The 20,572-nt window shown below is 38.0% G+C and overlaps 1 protein-coding gene across 4 annotated transcripts in view; it reads left to right on the top strand.

The window, feature by feature from the left end:
* REXO5 (RNA exonuclease 5) overlaps nucleotides 1-20,572 on the top strand; it is a 37,819-nt gene that overhangs the window by 124 nt on the left and 17,123 nt on the right. Inside the window, exons 1-13 of one of the 4 annotated variants that reach the window (XM_078440096.2) lie at nucleotides 158-246; nucleotides 373-514; nucleotides 3,434-3,546; nucleotides 4,835-4,964; nucleotides 6,266-6,362; nucleotides 9,563-9,706; nucleotides 13,652-13,740; nucleotides 14,977-15,092; nucleotides 16,189-16,327; nucleotides 16,478-16,572; nucleotides 17,573-17,675; nucleotides 19,081-19,184; nucleotides 19,916-20,036. In XM_078440096.2, the coding sequence (XP_078296222.2) occupies nucleotides 377-514; nucleotides 3,434-3,546; nucleotides 4,835-4,964; nucleotides 6,266-6,362; nucleotides 9,563-9,706; nucleotides 13,652-13,740; nucleotides 14,977-15,092; nucleotides 16,189-16,327; nucleotides 16,478-16,572; nucleotides 17,573-17,675; nucleotides 19,081-19,184; nucleotides 19,916-20,036 (1,389 nt within the window). In that variant the 5' untranslated portion in view covers nucleotides 158-246; nucleotides 373-376. The other 3 variants (XM_060648676.3, XM_060648677.3, XM_078440098.2) reach the window with 3 other exon arrangements.

Genomic DNA, 20,572 nt, shown 5'->3' with positions numbered 1-20,572 from the left:
CATTTGCGGGGTTCCGGGGGGGGGGGGGGGCGCGGGGAGTGGTTTAGCAGGGAAGGCTCTTGGCAGTAACTTTCCTCTTTTCCAACGGGCGGAGGCTCTGTTTGCGCCGTTGGGGAACCGTTGTAGAGCCGTTGGAAAACCGTTTAGAATCTTGCCTCTGGAGCGGACGGTAAAACCGTTGGTCTCGGTGCTGTTTTCTCCTCCGTGGAACGGGGAGGATCGTTGGCAGCCTTGCTTTTAAGGGAGGTCTGGGAGGTCTCCGTACACGCAGTTGAAGAGAGGATTTGAGGGAGGCGGTAGGCTGTCGAAGCCCCAGCTGTTTCCCCGTTAGGAGACGGCGTTTCTTCAGCTCTCGTGCATCTTTCTCCACAGACTCATGGAACCCCATAGGGAGAGGGCCGGGAGGCACCTCAAGAAGGGCAGGAAGAGGAGGCGAGGCCCGAACATGCTGGTCGGGGCGGCTGAGGCGATGAGAGCCCGTTGGGAACTGGAGGAGAGTCAGCCTGAGGCCAAGGTGAGCAACGGGTAGCCCGAGTGGGCGGTCCCGGGGCTGGAGCCTCCCCAGCCGCCTTCTGGGCCCCAAATCCTCCCTGGACACTGGTCGCCCTCACCCACCCATTAGGCTTTCTGTAAAATGGGAATGATAGTGGATTACCACCTGCCTCAGGGCTGATACTGGCGGTTTAAACCTAGTAAGGTGCCTGCGACCCTAAAACAATGTTCACTCAACAAATACTTCACTCAACAATTTGCTCTGTGTACCAGAAATTGTTCTAGGTTTTGGGGGTATCCCAGTGCAGAAAACCAAAACTCCGGAGCTCGTACAATTTACATACCAGTAGGGACATAACAAAGCTGATGATCATCCCTGCCATTTATTGAGAGCCAGATATATGTGGCCCATCTCTTCAGTCATCAGATTTCTCTTGTCTGCCATATGCTGGGCACTGCCCTAGATACTTGGAGAATCAGTAAATAAAGGTTCCTCCTTAGTTGTAGTGGAAAGACAAATAGAAGTTATATACAGGTTTCCTCCACTATCCAAAAGTAGAGCGTTCCTGTGAAATGTAAGCTGAAATGGTGTAAAGTGAAGAAGCATTTATTTATAAAAAAAAAATTAAGCATTTTCATACCCCCTAAATAACTTCTGTTAAGCTTTCAGCTATCTCAGGACAGATCTTGCTAACTAATACACAAAATAGAGATAACGTGTAGATGCTCACAGACACAGATCAAAGCTATGGGGGCTTCTTGTTCAGTGTAGTCTTTGGAGAAGGAGCTTGGCTGTGCCAATTTAATTGCGAGGGGTGCCCGCTTCTGTAACTGGCTTGTGAAACATGCTGAAAGTAAAAGTGAAAACAGGTACAGTGATTATACAGGTCTTTTTTTTTTAAGAGGGAAGTGGCAGAACACAAGGTTTCAGAAAGCTAGGGATACCTGTAGTATGTTAAAAGGGAATTAGTGCTATGAAAACATTTGTTAAAAACATCTATTAAAAAGAGATTCTTTGTTTTTTTCTTTTTTTGCCTATCAGATTGGCAGAACAACTTTTTAAGGGTTAATGTGGTGAGAAGTTTAAGGAAATAGACAATCTCATCACTTTTTATTTTGAAACACTCTCAAAGTTAAAAGTTGCAAGAACAGTACCAAAAACATCCCCAGCCAGCATTTGAAAGTAATTGCAAACAATGCTTATGATCACCACCCCCCATATTTTAGTATGTATTTCCTATAAACAGTCCTACGTAGCCACAATGCAACCATCCAAATTAGAAAATAACACGGATGTATATACATTTACAGCACTATTCTGTATTTACCAAAAGTGATCCACATATAAGTGGATCCACACAATTTAAACCTGTGTGTAAAGGTGTGAAGGATCAACTGTAGGTTTTATTTTGATCAGCAACTTATCTGGAGAATTTATCCAGGTGTACAGGGAAGTTTAAAACGATGCTCATAATTTATTACAAAAAACAGTGTCCTTGATGATGAATTTTTTCACATAAATTTTAGGTGTTGAGGTAAATTTAGAGAATGGACTATTAAAATTTGTATTCGTTATATTTAACTGCTATGGAAAGATACTTACAAATTTTTATTTTATTTATTTATTTTTTTTTTTGGCTGGGGGGAGTTGGTTACCAAACACAATGTATAGTATAATCCTTTAGGGGCAGTATAGTATAGAGATGAAGATTTTGGGCTTTGGAGCCTGTATTCCAGTGTTCGTTCTACCACTTACCCATTCCTTCATTTCTTTATGCAAAATGATGATAAAGTAGTAGCCACTTAAAAGACCTGTAAGAATTAAATGAGTTAATAGATGTGAAGTGCTCAGAACTGTTAAATGGCTAATTAATAGGTGCTCAACATTATCTTTAAAAACTCATGGGAACAATAGCAATAATAATGTCTGGTGTTTATTAAGTACTTATGATAATGTCAGTCTTACTATATTGCATTTGCACTACCTCGTTGGTCTTCCCAAAATCTCATGAGGTGGAATTATAATTACTCTGTAGATGAAGAAACTGAGTCTTAGGTTAAGGTACTTGTCCTACATAGTAGAGCTTGGTATTTGAACTTAAGTAGTAGAGGAGTCTGGGACTTAAGCTCCTAACCAGTCTACTCTGCTGCCTCCCAAACCAAAATGAGAGTGGTAATTATCTCTGACTTCTGTAAGTACAGATGACTTTTATTTTCTTTTACCTATTGTCTTTATTTACCTTTCTCAGTTATCTGACTCTTTTCACAAGCATGAATTGCTTTAATAACCAAATATAAGTGCATAGCTATTTCAGGAGGGAGAAGCTTCAGTGAACTCCTTGTTTCCCCAGAATAATGTCAGACTCTTTACCGTAGACCACATTGAACTTCTATGATCTGGCTCCCTCTTCTGTATACTCTCAAATCTCCTCTGCTCTGCATCATGCCATCTTGGCTCCAGCCAAATAAAACTACATGTTTAGACACAATGTTCCCTCCTATCTGGCTGACAAATTATTTCCAAGACTCAGCCCCAGTATTCTCATCTCCATGAAGCTATCCCCCAAACTCTCTAACCCCCAAGGCAGTTAGCCTTTTTTACTCCTATACTTTATAATAGCACTTACCCACATTGCATTGGAATCACCTATTTTTGCATTTCTTTTACTTCAGTAAAATGAACATGAGAGCATGAATCTTGTTTTATTCATCCTACTATCTCTAGTATGTAACCAAGTATCTATAATTAAGGTTCTGTATCAATGTTTCTTAAACACTGTATTAATAATGTCCTATCATAGGCTGTTGTTTTAGACCTTCATTTTCAATTAGACCCCTCATTTGCATATATGCTAAAGTAATCAGAAACTAGAATGTTTTAATAATTTGCTTTATTGTTATTCCCAATAGTCATTTGTTATGCCCTGATTTATCTTTTCAGAAAGCCCGCTTATCTACCATTTTATTTGCTGAAAACTGTGAAGTAACACATGAACAGTTATGTGAATTGCTGAAGTATGCAGTTCTGGGCAACTCCAATGTTTCTAAACCCAGGTATGAGATGAACTTAAATGACCCAAGGTTTCAAACTAGTGTCTACAGGGCCATATACTCTTAATTTACATTGTTTATTTGCCATACAGAATATCCTAAATTTTTCTTATACTAGTTGCCAATATTTAATTTGGGAATTCCTTTATTAAAATCCAGATACTTTATTCAAAAAACTCTTAAGATCTGGCAGCTGTCCCTGTATTCCCAAATGGCAACAATTTGTCAAATCTGAATAGGGGCATGTACTCTTTAGTGTCCTACCTGACCTGCTTCTCTTTTTTGCATTATCTGGCTGGCTGCTTATTGGTTTGCAACCTTCTTTGGAACTTTCTGGGTGAAAACTGAGACCAGTTCCCCTTACTTGGAGGGCAGGGAGAGACTAAAGAATGAGGCAGGCCATTTCAGGTTGGTAAGTGGCAGTTTTAATAATAAGCAAAGGGAACTTGCATATACAAAGCTGGTCTTGGGTAGGAGCGAAACAAATAGATCCCTACACCTACCTGCCAAATCCTAAAAGTGTACATACAGGCCTTAACTGGATTCAGTCACATACACCATGCTGGTGTTTTCAACACCACATCTCTATCTCAAGGCTGTGTCCTTGGAGCAGCTCACAGGTCAGCTGCAGTCATGTCTTTTCAATGACCTTCCCCAGCACCACTATAGGTATTTTGGTTTATAACCCCCAGTGGAGACCCAATTGAAATAATATGATTAAATGTTAAGAATCCCAATCTTTTTTGTTCCCTTTATGTGAAGGGTGAAAGAGATTTTTTTCTGATATCTTCACTGCCATTGTTAAATATCTAATGAAAATTGCTTTTTATATATACCAATACAAATTGTTTCAAAACTTTTCAAAGTTTTTCAGAAATCTATCTGAGAGAGATTGGCTAGATACCTCAAAAGCCATCTTCTACATTAACGCATATTGCTGTTAGTCTGTCAATTTATCTAAAACTGGCTTTCTTGAGGTCAGTCATGTGATTACTTGCTTAGGAAGGACTGCAGAGCAGCTTGGGATCTTGAGGATATGCCTTTGTAAAATTACCTTATTTCCAATTTAAAGCAAATCTTAATAGGATTTTGGATTTGAATGCAATAAATAATTATCTCATGAGATCTTTATTTGAATTCTGTGCATTAAAAGCTGTTCTTTACCAGGCAGTCAGTAAGTGATGATAAGCTCCATTAACTGTTGCTTGCTGCTTTTTTTCCACACTTTCCTTTTGTATGCCTGAACTGACTTGATGGTATCACTTTTAGCTGTTTTGGTTTGATTTTTCAGCAGTTGGTGCCAGCTTTTTCACCAAAACCAGCTGAACAACGTGGTGGTTTTTGTACTGCAGGGAATGAGCCAGCTCCACTTTTATAGGTTCTATATGGAGTTTGGATTTCTCCGAAAGGCATTCACACATGTAAGTTAAGAAAACTTTGTATTAAGGCCTGAATTGAGTCCTCTTATCCAGAGATTAGTGCACGTCTCTCAAACTATGCTCTTTGGCAACCTGATAAAAGAAACAGTAGAGGTTGTAGAAAGCAAAAAAGAGATCTCATGTTGAGATTAGGTTTGTCTCCGATTTTCTTTGATGATCTAGGCAAGACATTTATTACCAGATTACAATCTATATGTAGTCCCCAGGTTGATATTATCCTATTTTATTTGGGTTACGATATTTTCAAAAATTATACAGTTTATGTAAAGTCTTATGTTTTTTGGCCTCTTGACAATATCACAAGATTGGACATCCTTAGAATAGTATGTGCAGCTGAATAGCAGCTGTTACCTCTAGAAGAGGCATGTGCTCTCCATTTTCCCATAGCCACCTCTATTCTTTATTGAACTGTTTCATCCATTTACCCTGAGGGATTGGACTTGGTGAGTACTAATTTAAATCCTTGAGCCTCTATTTTCTTTTTTATTTTCATTTATTGAACACTACATATGTGTTAGGACCTACATCAGTCATTCTGCATGCATTATCTTTAATTCTCACAGTAGTTCTGTGAGAGGTACAGGTGTCTTCTATAAATAAGGACACTGTGAGTGACTTGCTCAGGTTATAACTAGTAAGTGACGGAGCTGGAATTTCAGCCCAAGTGAGCCTAAGGTTGGAGCCCTCAAACTCTAAGCCTGGCGGTGTCATCTTTCCTACCTGGCAAGCTGTCCATTAACATAATAGATAGAAGTGCTTTGAAAAATATAGGGGACTTTCCTCTGTAATCAGAGAAGCAAAGAAAATTTGTGGAATGGGATGAATGTGGTCTTACTTCCTTTGTCACTTTTTTTTTTAATTACCTAGTCACTTTTACACATTAAGGAAACTTCTCATTTTGCAATACAAATAGTTAAGGTCTAGACCTTTCATAGCACTGAGTGGGGGCGCCTGGGTGGCTCAGTTGTTTGAGTGTCCCGACTCTTGATTTCAGCTCAGGTCATGATCTTACCATCTGTGGGATGGAGCCCTGCTTCGGGCTCTGTGCTGACAGCGTGGAACCTGCTTGGGATCCTCTCTCTCCCTCTGTCTCTGCCCCTTCCCCTCCTCTGCTTGTGCAAGTGCACACTGTCTTGAAATAAACATTAAAAAAATTTTAAAAAAAGTGCATGCCTAAATAAATAAATACATTGCTAGACATAGAATTAAGTAAAGTGCAAGTCTTTGACATTATCTTAACTGCTTTCAAGCATTTTTATGAAAACTTGTTAATGTATTTTCAGAAATTCCGCTTGCCTCCTCCATCATCTAATTTTCTAGCTGATATCATTGGACTGCAAAAGAAACAAACAACTGGGGATCTATCCAAGATGGTAGAAGGTATGGCTGTGACTCTGGTTTGATGATTTTCTCATTCTAAAAGATATTATGGAGGGGCACCTTGGTGGCTAAGTCGGTTAAGCATCTGACTGTTGGTTTTGGCTCAGTGACCTGATATTACGGTTTGCCAGTTTGAGCCCCGTTTGGCTCTGCAGTGGTGGTACGGAGTCTGTTTGGGAGTCTCTCTCTCTCTCTCCTCCTTTCTTTTCCCCTCCCCAGCTCATACTGTCTCTCTCTCTCTCTCTCTCTCTCTCTCAAACTGTAAAAAAATTTAAATGTATTAAAAAAAATAAAAGATATTAAGGCTATGCTTATAAGTAGGTTTGTCAATCAAGTTTATTCTTGCAAACAACAAAGATCAATTCTAACTAAACAGAAAAACAATTTTTTTAAGGAGAACATGGATCAGTACTTAGGGAGATTAGACAGCAGGAACCATAGGTAGCATTCATGCCTCAGAAACCATTTGGTTAGGTGAGATAAGTGAAGGCTGTCCCTGGATATCAATAACATTTGACTCTTACAGATTACTGTGAATAATTTTTAAACTATCAGTGGGTCTTTGTAGCCATGAGTATACAGATGGGAATGAAGATCTTGCCTTTGACTAATGTAAGGAACACCCATTAATACTATTCAGAGTGGGGGGCGCCTGGGTGGCTCAGTCGGTTAAGCGTCTGACTTCGGCTCAGGTCATGATCTCGCGGTTTGTGAGTTCGAGCCCCACATCGGGCTCTGTGCTGACAGCTCGGAGCCTGGAGCCTCCTTCGGATTCTGTGTCTCCTTCTCTCTCTGCCCCTCCCCCACTTGTGCTCTGTCCCTATCAAAAATAAATAGATGTAAAAAAATAAAAAATTAAAAAAAAACTACTCAGAGTGGGGAATAGGCAGGAGGTTTAGATGCTAGCTAATTGAAAGAGAAATATCCATGATGGCAGTAGTTTTCAAACATATGGGGTGTGTCCATGAGTAAGTTGTAGTTAACCTTCTGTTTTTGTGGGGAGAAGGAGGTAGATGATGGAACAGAACAGAACTTGCTAGAATTCATTGGACCTAGGTAAGTATTAATCAGTGATACTTTTTTGTGTGTGTTCAGCAATAATAATTGAATAGTTATACTGAGCTGACATGAAAAGGTGGTGAGGAGTTGCCAGTGGCTCCTTTCTATCTCCTCTAGGACTGTGTTTCCTATTATCCTCTGTCTCAAAGACCTCTGCTTCCTTCCTTTCCATTGTTCCCCTCTCCTTCCAATAGATGCCTGTATCTGACCTGCAGCTGTGTTTGATTTGATCTCCACTGTATTTTAAACCTCTTTGAGTGGGGCTTCTGGGTGGCTCATTGAGTTAAGCATCCAACTTTTGGTTTCAGCTCAGGTCATGATTTCATAGTTTTGTGAGATTGAGCCCCTTCTTGGGCTCTGTGCCAATAGTATGGAGCCTGTTTGGGATTCTCTCCCTTGCTCTTTGCCCCTCCCCTGCTCATGCTCGCACTTTCTCTCAGAGCGTGTGCCCTCTCTCTCTCTCTCTCTTTCTCTCTCTCTCTCTCCCTCCCTCCCTCCCTCTCCCCCCCCTCAAAATAGATAAATTTTTTTAAAATATGAGAAATCTTAAAAAAAATTTTTTAAGTAATCATGGAGTAGTCATTATTAGATTCAAAGGTCATGTAAAGACTTAGTATTGCAAAAGAAATAATCAGGCAAAAGAGATTTGATGTGGCTGAAGAATATAATTGTTGGGGATAACTGGAGGATGATGAGTTGGAATAAGAGGAAGTAGTGGTGAGAGACAAGACAGAGAGGTAGGTTAAAGCTTTGTCCTGCAGGTTGTAAGTGTTATGCTAAGGACTTTGGATTTTATTCTGTAGGCTGTAAGAAGTTAGAGAGTTATGGTTAGTTCTTTGTTCTTTAAAGGATTTCATTTGCTTCCCATCCTAAATATCAAAGTCCCAAAGCATAGCCTGTAGCACTGTGATCGTCCTTCAATTCAGTCTTTCCTTCAAAATATTTATCTTCCCAATTGACCTATTACTCTTCTTTTGATAACTCCTGTATCTTTATCTCTGGGTCTGATGTCCGAGATTCTAGGCTTGCATTTTCAACCACCTGCTGGATGTTGCTACTTGGATATTTCCCAGTTCCCTCAATCATGAAATAGGTAAAAACATTTTTCTCATCCTTAAATTACAGGTTCCCATCTTCAAATCGCCTTTTCTGTTGGTACCGTTTTTTTCTAAGGTAACAGCCCTGAATTTTAGAATTACTTTTCTTTTGGCTCCTTATACTCAGTCTGCATGACTCATTTCTCATTTCTCTCTCTTCTCCATTTTCCCCATATCTTTGAGGTTGATCTTTCTTAAAGTTATGGTTGTGCCATTTCCCATCTTAGGAATTTGCTGTTACTCTCCATTACGTACTGAATTATGGACTAAAGCCCAATCTCTTGTGCCAGGCATTTGCACTGCTCTACAATTCATTTTTATATTCCTCTCAACTGTTTCCTACACTACTGTCCTATTTAAAGGATGCATTTAAACTAGAAAGCCACCAGGAAACCAGGTGCCCTTTCATGGCATCTATCTTCTCTGCTTTCTGTTTTCTCATAACTGGTCAATTCTCTGTATTTCCTGATTTGATTCTGGAAGCAAGCAATCTGATCAGCTTAGCCAGTTACCATTATCCCTTTTGAACATGTCTTGACAAGGAATATCAAGTTGCTGGTCTGCTTGTAGATATGTCACTCTAAAGCCAGGTTCCCACTCTCAGTCCAGTCAGTGACTACTCTTGCTTAAAGAACAGGCTGATGCTTGAGTAAGTGGCTAGGAGTGGAGTAGATTTAGGTAGAATGCGCTGTTAGGAGTGGCAAGCACTGTGATGGACAGGTGTAATACACCAACTATCTGAATTCTGCCTTTTCTTCAAGACTCAGCTAATCTTTTCCTCTGTTGAACCATCTCTGACCACCCCAACCAGTGTATTCTTCCTTTCATTTTTATAGCTTTTATTATTATAATTCATTTCAGACTTACATTCTCTTTGTTTTCCTATAACTATATCAGTACAAGCTCCTTTGAGTTGAAGCTGGGTCTTAATACATCTTTTGATCTTCACTATGCTTACCCTACACAAGGTTAAGAAATATGTCCTCTGAGGTCTCTTAAACACATATTCTGACAATGTGTATTTGTCCTTTTATTTTTTTTCAGGGTCTTTACCTTCTTCCAGTTCAAAAGTCAGCATCAGCCTGCAGAATGACCCTATTATTCAAAAATATGGCTCTAAGAAAGTGGGCTTAACCAGATGCCTTCTCACAAAGGAGGAAATGAAAACATTTCATTTTCCATTACAAGGTTGGTTTAGACTTAATCTGATGTTGGTAACAATGTAAAAATATTTAGTAGTTTATTTAAAAATACTACTGTTGAGGGGCGCCTGGGTGGCTCAGTCGGTTAAGCGGCCGACTTCGGCTCAGGTCATGATCTCACGGTCAGTGAGTTCAAGCCCCGCGTTGGGCTCTGTGCTGACAGCTCAGAGCCTGGAGCCTGTTTCACATTCTGTGTCTCCCTCTCTCTGACCCTCCCCCGTTCATGCTCTGTCTTTCTCTGTCTCAAAAATAAATAAACGTTAAAAAAAAAAATTTTTTTTTAAATACTACTGTTGAAAGTTCCGGTTTTTTGGCTGCTTTCCAAATGACTTAGTCCATCTTCTATTAATAAGGAAACACTTTAAGTACAGTGTTTCCTAGAGTATAGGATGTGCAGTACATAAACATGACCTTAAATATCATTGAAATATTCTGTGAGAAAGTTACTCCTTTTTCATTTTTCTTTCATTCCTTCTTAGTATATTAAAAATAAGTCAATATGTTTTTAACACTTCTTTGATATTTCTAATTCTCCTCCCACTCCACCATACCCCATTTTCATTTTCGTCAGTGAAGATCTGGGCTCAGAGCCTTGGTCAGTTATGTAACAGGAGTTTATGAAAAACGCTTTAATTTTATTTTGTTACCTCTTAATCATAGCAGTGATGTTAAGTTTCCTTTAAAAACAAAAACAGCTTGGGGCGTCTGTGTGGCTCAGTCGGTTAAGTGTCCAACTTCGGCTCAGGTCATGATCTCACGGTTCGTGAGTTCAAGCCCCGTATCAGGCTCTGTGCTGATAGCTCGGAGCCTGGAGCCAGCTTCTGTTTCTGTGTCTCCCTCTCTCTCTGCCCCTCCCCCATTTGTGCTCTGTCTCTCTCTGCCTTTCAAAAATGAATAAATGTTAAAAAAAAAATTAAAAAAAAAACCAAAAACAGCTCTATTTAGATATAGAGTTAAACTACCATACAGTTCACCCATGTAAGATACCATTCAATAGTTTAGTATATTTGCACAGTTTTACAACCATCACCACAATCAATTTTAGGATACTTTCATCACCCCAAAAGAAACCCTGCACTATTATTTTTCACACAACACTACCTTAGCTCCTAGGCCTTCACTACTTTCTGTCTATACATTTATTGATTGTGGATATCTCCTATAAATGAAATTGAACAATATGTGGTCTTTTGTAACTGGCTTCTTTCACTTAGTTTTCAGGTTCACCCACATTGTAGCTTGTATCAGTACTTCCATTTCCTCTTCTTTTTTTTAATTTCTTTTTATTTTTAAATTTAATTTTAGTAAGATTAAATATAATTTAGTTTTGGGGGGTGCCTGGCTGGCTCAGGTAGAAGAGCATGTGACTCTTTTTTTCTTTTTTTTTTTTTTTAACATATATTTATTTATATTGAGATAGAGCAGGTGCATACATGTGCAAGCAGGGAAGGGGCAGAGAGGGAGGGAGGAAGAGAGAGACTCCCAAGCAGGCTCCACACTGTCAGCATAGAGCCTGATGCAGGGCTCAATCCCATGAACTGTGAGATCATGACCTGAGCCGAAATCAAGAGTTGAACGCTTAACTGACTGAGCTACCCAGGTGCCCCGAGCACGAGACTCTTGATCACAAGGTTGTGATTTCAACCCATTGAGTGTAGAGATTACATAAATATTAAAATTGTATATGTATATATGTGTATATGTACATATATGTGTATGTATATTTATACACACGTATATATATGTAAAATATATACACATACACACATACATGTTCATATATATTATTTAGTTTTCAAATAATATGCATGGTACCATCCATATCTTGTAGTTTATCCTACTTATTATAACACTTATACTTTCATTTTTTTAAGATTTAAGAAGCAAGGGTGCTTGGGTGGCTCAGTTGGTTAAGCGTCTGACTCTTGATTTTGGCTCAGGTCAGGATCTCACAGTCATGAAATCAAGCCCTGAGTCGGGCTCTGTGCTGGGTGTGGAGCCTGCTTGAGATTCTCTTTTTCTCCCTCTGCTGCTACCCACTTGTGTGCATGTGCGCATGCTTTCTCTCTGTCTCTCAAAACAAAAAATTAAAAGATTTAACCAGCAATAATTTTATTTTTTTTGTTGAAGTATAGTTGACCCACAATGTTACATTAGTTTGAGGTGTAGAACATAGTGATTAGGCAGCTCTGTAATTATGCTGTTCTCATTAAGTGTAGCTGCCCTCTGCCACCTTCATTTATTTTCATTCAAATGATATTCTATATATGGATATACAACATGTTATCCATTCATTAGTTGATGGACATTTGGGTTCTTTCCACTTTTTGGCTCTTAGGAATAATGCTGCTATGAACATTCAGTACAAGTTTTTGTGTGGACATAATGTTTTCATTTTAGGAGAGTATATACCTAGGAGTAGAATTTCTGGGTCATATGGTAACTCTGTTTAACCTTTTGAAGAACTCTGAGGTTGTTTTCCAAAGCAGCTGCACTATTTTACGTTCCCTTCAGCAATGTATAAAGGTTCCAGTTTCAGGGTGTCTGGATGGCTCAGTAAATTAAGCATCCAACTACGGCTTAAGTCATGATCTCGCGGCCCTGGAGTTTGAGCCCCATGTCGAGCTCTGTGCTAACAGCTCAGAGCTTGGAGCCAGCTTCAGATTCTGTGCCTTCCTCTCTCTGTGCCCCTCTCCCAGTTGCACTCTGTCTCTCTCTGAAAAATAAATAAACATTAAAAAACATTTAATAAAAAATAAAGGTTTTAGTTCCTGCACATCCATACCAACAGTTGTTATTCTGTCTTTTTGATTATATCCATTATAGTGGTGTAAAGCAGTGTCTCGTGATTTTGATTTATATTTCTCTGATGGCTGATGATATTGAACAGCTTTTCATATGCTATCTATAAAATGGAGTTAATAGTTCACATATCATGGATTGCCATGGGGATTAAATGAGTTAATGTACAGAAAAGTGCTTAGCATGGTGCCTGGCACATGATGCTTTTAAGAAGTTATTTTTTGTTATTATTGCTACTAATAAAATAGATAATATCTGGGCAGCAAGTATAAAGTCTCCCAAATTTGGGGATGCTTCTCTTTTCTGGTCTAGATCATATTTAATTATTTTAATTGTAACTAGTTGGAAATTTTAAGGTACCATGATACAGAAACTAGTCAGAGTCTCTCAGACTCCTCTGTTTCTTGTCATACAAGATCTAGGTATTTTTATTTTTTTAGCCTCTGTCTGAAGGTAGGAATCTTTGTTGGTTCAAACACTTTGGGGCCTCTTAGCTGAACATGCCTGGTTATTGACACCTGGTTAGGGTACACGATGGAGTGGGTGCCTTAAGCCTATAGCTCTGGGCCTCTGTAGAGAATTTTCACTCTATGATTCCAGAAAAATGCAGGCATCTCAGAGAAGTCTCAAGGGTAGAGTTCGGTCCGTGGGTGCACATGATGAATGTCACTCTGCCTACAGTAAAATCCTTTTAGATCTCTAGTATGGTGGAATCTTATTGTTACTTTTTCTTTATTTAGGAAAGAAAGATGCCACATGCAATTATTGCATACTTTGTTTATCCTCCCTCAATGCCTAACATGAAAATGTCCATTGACTTTGGATTTAGCCAAATTTTAGTTAAAATCTCTGTTCTCATAAGAAGGAAAAATTGTTATTTGATAATTGCCAAGAAGTCCAGGCCCTAGTATCCCCTATAACAGCAGCCTGTATTTCCCCAGAATATAAAAAAATTAGTGGATGGAGAAAGACTAGAGGACAGACGTTGTCTCTTTTTATATTTCGAGTGTCTAACATAGAGAAGGTGCCCAGCAAATACAGTATTTCAGTTTTCCCTGGGTGAATGAATCTGAGTGATGTTTACCATCTCTAGTTTTAAAGGCAAATATTTTATTTCTTTTCCTTCTAGGTTTTCCGGACTGTGAAAACTTTGTACCTACCAAATGTCATGGTTCTATAACAGACAACAGTCCTCTCTTTGGACTTAACTGTGAAATGGTAAGTACTACTTTTGATGTTTCAACTGGAGTGTTACAAACTAGAGTAGAAGATGATTTCTTGAGTCTAATGTACCAGTGAATCAGTCCATTTCATTCCAGTATTCAGTTTAAATAATTGAAAGTAGGCACTTTTACTCACATTTTAGAAAACTTAGATATATGCTCCAGGATGAAGAATAAATATCACTTAAGTTTTCTAACTAGTTGTTATGTTTAACCAGATCTCTATACATTACCAGAAGTTTACTCCTTCTGTCTTTTGAACAAGTATTTTGTTCCCCTAAGGATTGCCTCAGCTACCACTGGTTTGGCTTAGTGTTACACATTTAAGATCAGAAGTAGGATTTGTCTCAAGCTCCCTTTGTGTTTCACTTTGTCTAATTAGTAAGTCTCCTTTCAAAGACAGGGCATCCTCTCTCACTTAGTACTCAGGTAACAGTCTCTCATTTCTGAACAAAGTGGCCAAGAGCTAAAATTTTAGAGTCTCATATCAGGGTGTGTATATGCTGGCCTTGCCTGTTAATGGCTTTGTCAGCTTGGACAAATCCCTAACCTCTCTCAGTCTCAGCTTCTCTTTGAAGTGGGGATAATAACAGAGGTACCTCATTGGGTTATTATGAGGTGGTATGTATAGAATGCTTAGTATTGCATGAGATGATAATAGAGCATGCTAATTAAAATTACTAGTGCTATCCAGGGGCCCCTGGGTGGCTCAGTCAGTTGAGTGTCTGTCTTCAGCTCAGTCATGATCTCGTGGTTTGTAGGTTCGAGCCCCACATCAGGCTTTGTGCTGACAGCTCAGAGCCTGGAGCCTGCTTCGGATTCTATGTCTCCCTCTCTGTCTGCCCCTCCCCCGGTTGCACTCTGTGTCTCTCTCAAAAATACATAAACGTTAGGAAATTTTTTTTTAAATTACTAGTGGTACTCAGCTAATACTGGAATGTAAAACACTCAATAAATGGTAAAATGATGGCTGATGTATTATTTCCATCCATCTTCCTTGAGCACATCCTTTTCAGAGCAACTAAACTGAATCGGTTACCTTAGATGAAAGGTTCAGCAGTCTGCCCAGCTTTAATTTCATTCATTCTGGATTCTCTAGTTAGCAAAAGCCTGTGCCATTGTCGTTGGGTCCCCAGTAGGTTATAGTCGACAGCAGTTGATGTAGTCTGAATAATGAGAGGAAGCAAGAGCTTCCACCGTTCAGCAGTCTGACTCTGGCCTGGTCTTTCAGTGCCTCACATCCAAGGGGAGGGAGCTAACACGCATCTCACTGGTTGCTGAAGGAGGCTGCTGTGTTATGGATGAACTTGTTAAACCTGACAACAAGGTTCTGGACTACCTTACCAGGTATTTTTCACCTTGCCTTCTGCTCTCCCTTGAACTGGCAGACTAGAGTGGAATGTGAAAACACGAATAGTTTGTAGTTTCTGTTTAGTTAGGTATTATCTACATCTATATTATGAAAGACAAAGCTGGGGTACCACAGGTGTAAATTTTAATACTGAAATTGCACAATGTCTGTATATAGCTCTTAACCCTTCTTGCTCTCTAATCTTCCTGTGACCTTAAGGAAGCACAATATTTTCCTTGTCTAGAGTCTCCGGTTGTAATCATGATCTAGCAACTGCCAAACAGCTGGAACTTTGCTGTCTAATAAGACCTCATGTGAAAAACCTGCAAATCATTATTTATCAAAGGCTTTTAGAGCTTAAGCTGCCTTGACCTTGAAAACCAATACAAAACTAAGAAATTTGAAGCTCAAAAATTTTTGTCTGCCTTTTTAAGGATTATCATGCAATTTTAGAATATACATTTTATCATGATTAGGCAAAAAAAGCTAGTAAAGCATTACTCTTTTTTGCCCATTGAAGTTGCATCTGTAAATTGATGCTTACTTAGGCACAGAGAGGCCATGATAGTGATAAAGATTGTCCTATTAGGAGGCATGATAATTAGTATCATCAGTCATTTGTGGCAAAGATGTATGTATAAGTTTGTTTGTCACAGTATTTCAAATATATGGGAACATATGATAGTAGAGGATTGATTAAAATATGTGAAATCCATATAATGGAATACTCTGTGACCATTTAAAAGGATGTGTTAAAATAGGTTAATTGATGTGAAAACTTGTTAATGATATATAGTAAATGATAAAATCATGTTATAAAGTAATATGCATTATGATTGAATTTTTATAAATGAAATATATACATGAATATATGTATCAAAAGTATGAAAGGATATTTACTAAAATGTAAAAAGTGATCTCTGGGTGGTAAGATTATTGGTCATTTTAAGTTTCCTCTTTGTTTATTTGTATTTTCAGCCTTTTTACAGTTAGCACATATTAATTTTTAAAAATCCTCTTTTTGAAATGACTTTTCAAGGAGGAAACCTTATTAATATCCTGACCTGTCCATTTCTCTTTTTTCATTGAAAGCTTTTCAGGAATTACAAAAAAGATTCTTAACCCAGTGACAACCAAACTCAAAGATGTACAGAGACAGTTAAAAGCCCTGCTTCCTCCTGATGCTGTGTTAGTGGGCCATTCATTAGGCTTGGATCTCAGAGCGCTAAAAGTGAGTATCTGATTTAGAACTTAGTTTTTCCAGTTTATATGCCTGTTCCACTCATCTCAAATCTAAAGTCTTGGGTTCTTCTGTCCCCCAGCCCAGTTGTTTTTTACTTTAGCATAGGATGCTACTCATTCTATTCTCTTTCCTCCTCAGATGATACATCCATATGTTATTGATACATCATTGCTTTATGTCAGAGAGCAGGGCAGAAGATTTAAGCTAAAGTTCTTAGCCAAAGCTATTTTGGGGTAGGTTGTTTGCATCTTATAATATTGTCCTGATAAGACACATATAAGTTAACATATACTATCTTATTTAATGCAAATGGCAAAATTGAGGATCTCTGCTCTTCTTCTTAGTCTGTAGACATTATTCTTTTCATTTCTTATGAATCCTGGGATGCTAATTCCAGAGAAGTATGACTAACAAATGGAAAAATCATGGGAATACAAAAAGGGGTTTACATTCACAGCTGAGGTTTAATGGATAGATCGGGACAGGGAGGGGCAGAAAAGTTAATCAGAATTTGAAAACATAATGTTCCTATATTAAATGTACAAGCACATGTGTACAAAGATGTTCATTATAGTATGGTTTGAAATAGCCAAAAACCCTGCAAATATTCTGTAGTACTGGTTAAATAAATTACATTTATCTGTATTATTGAATACTTCATTATTGTTAAGAGAACGTGATGAATCTATATATGTGCTAGTAAGAAAAACTCTTAAGATATTACTGAGGATAAAATGGAGATGCAGAACAAGATCTGTATATCCCCAGATATCAATATGATATAGATTAGATTTAGATGTATCTATAGACACAAATATATATACTTTTTAAAGGTTTTTAAAAATGAATCAGAAAAGATGTATGGACCTATAAATACATATAGACACTTGCATGCAAATAAAACATTTCTGAAAGTTAACTTTAAAAAATGGTTACATCAAAAAAATGAGACAAGGGGTTGGCTGGGGCATGGTCAGAGATTTTATTGGGTAGCCTAATGTCCAGATAATATGCTTGCTGTAAACAGAGCCATTTCTGATTGTTGTATATCGTCAGTCCTCTCACTCCTGGTACTCTCATGGCACTTAGGAATAAAGGAATCTTGATTGTTATGATGAAATCTGATTATCAGATTGCTGAAATTTTACATATAACCAGAATATTTGAGGTAGCTGAAAGAACCTGTCGTTAAAAAATGGTCCCAGGTATGTCAATTTTATCTTGACTTTCCAGGAAGGATATACAGTGTCCAGATAGGTTTGGTCATGATGCCACAGAAGATGCTAGAACAACCCTTGAATTGGCTCGGTATTTCCTTAAGTATGGCCCAAGGAAGGTTAGTATCTTTGACCTGTGTGTTTACTTTTCTTAAAATTATGGGACTAGAACAAATAGTCACAGACTGCCATCCCCTGTTGTTACCTTTCTTTACAAAGATAGGAGTGTAATTCAAGCTGAGCATTCAGAATTAAGGCCTATATTACTAGCATAATGTAGTAGATAAGTATGTGGTCTCTGAAGTTGGACTTAATCTGTTTTTAAATATAGGATAGAGGCCCCTGGCTGGCTCATTCAGTAGAGCACATGACTCTTGATCTCAGGGTTGTGAGTTTGAGCCCCATGTTGAGTGTAGATATTACATAAAAATAAAATCTTAACGGGCACCTCAGTGGCTCAGTCTGTTAAGTGTCCGACTCTTGATGTCAGCTCAGGTCTTGATCTCAGGGTTGTAAGTTCAAGCCCTGCAATTGGGTCAGTTTCTTTGAACAACTTTAGTTTCTACACCTGTAAAATGGGAACACATTTCTCTAGTTTGTTGTTGGTGGTAAATGAAATATCTTTTATAAAGCTGTTAATATAGTGTCTTGAATATATTAAGCACCATAATGTGGTGTTGATCGTTGTATGTTGATAATTGTAATAATTAAAAAATCGACATAGGCTTTTGTTCCTTTGGGGTGAGAGGAGCTTACCATTTTTTCAGTAGCAATTCAGTGGGTGCTAAGTTAGAATAGCACATAAGGGAGACATTGAAGAAGACACAGTTTCTGACAGGCCTTATTACAATACATTCTAACCTATTAGATTGTCCCATTGCATATGTTCTATCATGACTGCACTATGAAATAAATTGTAGTCCATTTAGAGCCATGAACATCCAGAATAGTATTTTGTGTCACGGTGGTAGAAAGACATTCTAAAATATCTTATTGGACATATAAATAATAGTTTGTATCTCACTCTCTACATCACAACTCCCAAGTGGTCTCCCCTCTTTATGGAAGAATAATAAACTGATTTTGTATTAAACCAATAAAAGGTCTTTTTTGATGTTGCTGTAAAAGCCATTCTTTTATCATTTACAAAAGTTGCATGTTCATAAAGAAGGAAATTTTAAATGACTGACTCCATGGGGTCAGTGATGAGTCAAAATTGCCATCCCTTTTTACTTAGCCCTACTTGGCCCTTTTCTGTATTCATATAACAACACCAACAGCTGGTAACAGATTGCCATTCTTGGCTAAGCAGCCAGAAACAATCTGGTAACTATTGAAGCCAGCCTGGGTCTGTGGCAATGACAAAGCCACTGTCTGCAGAAGCAAAGAACACCACTTGAATGGGTTTTTCTTGGATGTTTTGGTTTTTTTTTTTTGTTTTTTTTTTTTTTGCTGTTTTGTTTTTTTAAACCTCAAATGCTTTGCAGGAAATTAGATGGTTTTTACTACTTTATTTTCTTAAAGATTGCAGAACTAAATCTGGAGGCACTAGCTAGTCACCAAGAATTGCTAGCAGCAGGCCAAGGGCCAAGAAATACAGCAGAAGTAGTTCAGCAGTCAAACACAAGGTAATATTTTTCAGATCTAAACAAGAACAAAGAGTATATGGTTTCTGACATACAAAACTTGGAGTTTTTTGTTTAAGTCTATTGAAAAATGTTTACCAATAGTATGAGTAACAGAAATTCTTCCATCACAAAAACCATGGAGGGAAAAATACCACCTTCTACCCTAAATAGCATCTATTATTATTATTTTCTAAATCTCGTGACTGCTATTAAAATAACTGTCTCACAAAAAAAAAAAAAAAAAAAAAAAAAAGATATTGAAATGAACTAAGTAGCATTAGGGGAGATGATAGACTTGTGGGTATTTCAATTTCAACAATCACCGATAGCCTTGAGGTATTGCCCAGGTTAGAGGAAAACGAAAAACAGGTTCAGAAGGAGTTTGTCACCACACCATAATAAATGTATCAGATCCTTAGAGTATAACCTAAACATTGAGAATTTTTGTTTATCCTTCCTTCCCTTAAATATAGAGCACTACTGTCCAATATGATTTCTACAGTGATGGAATTGTTGTATATCTCTGCTGTCCAGTAAGGTCCACACAGTACAGTACATGTGATTAATGCAATTGAGGAACTGAATTGTAAATTTATTTAATACTAATTAATTTTAAGTAAAATAGTCACATGTTGCTAGTGGCTCCCTTATTTGACAGTACAAGTATAGAGAAATAACTGAGGTTAGGGAAAATGGTGGTTCTTAATTTGATCTCTTCAACTTCTTTACAGTGTTTTGGAATGCTTGGACTTAATGGGTCAGAAACTCCTTTTCTTGACCCGGGAAGCAGAAACTAGTGAACTTTCTTCTTCCAGAAACTGTCAAACTATTAAGTGCCTTACAAATAAAGAGGTGAGTGACCTCCTTTCTCTTTGAAGGTTGTGTTCCGGTTGCCCCACAGGAGCAGGACTGTCAGCTGACAGTGTCTGCTTGCCGAGCCCACCTTCGGCATTGTACACCACTTTGTATTTCTGGTCTTTTTCTGGTTTATAGAGATGTTTATCTTAGTTTTTAACCTGACTGTATTTTTTGGGTTGTCTCTTATATTTTTTTCTATTATTGCTGTATGTGTAAAGTAGAAGGGATATATCACAACATGAATTTAAATCATCTTGTTCAGAAGACCTATATATATATTTTTTTTCAATTTTATTTGGAAAGAGTTTTGTAAACTTAGAGAAGATTTACGTGAATGTTGGTCTATACCTTCTAACTGGATTCATCTTCTGTTAGCACTTTGTCCCATTTGCTCTGTGTGTGTATATGCTGGCATGCTTATCCTCTCTTGCTATTTCTTTCTACCTCTTTCTATATGACATTTTAATTTTGAAACTATTTGAGTGTAAGTTGTGTATATCATGGCCCTTCCCCCCTCTATACTTCAATGT

This window comes from Panthera onca, chromosome E3 (assembly GCF_046562875.1).
Source record: "Panthera onca isolate mPanOnc1 chromosome E3, mPanOnc1 haplotype 2, whole genome shotgun sequence".
NCBI classification, from domain to species: Eukaryota; Metazoa; Chordata; class Mammalia; order Carnivora; family Felidae; genus Panthera; species Panthera onca.
This window is presented reverse-complemented; position numbering and strand designations above follow the sequence as displayed.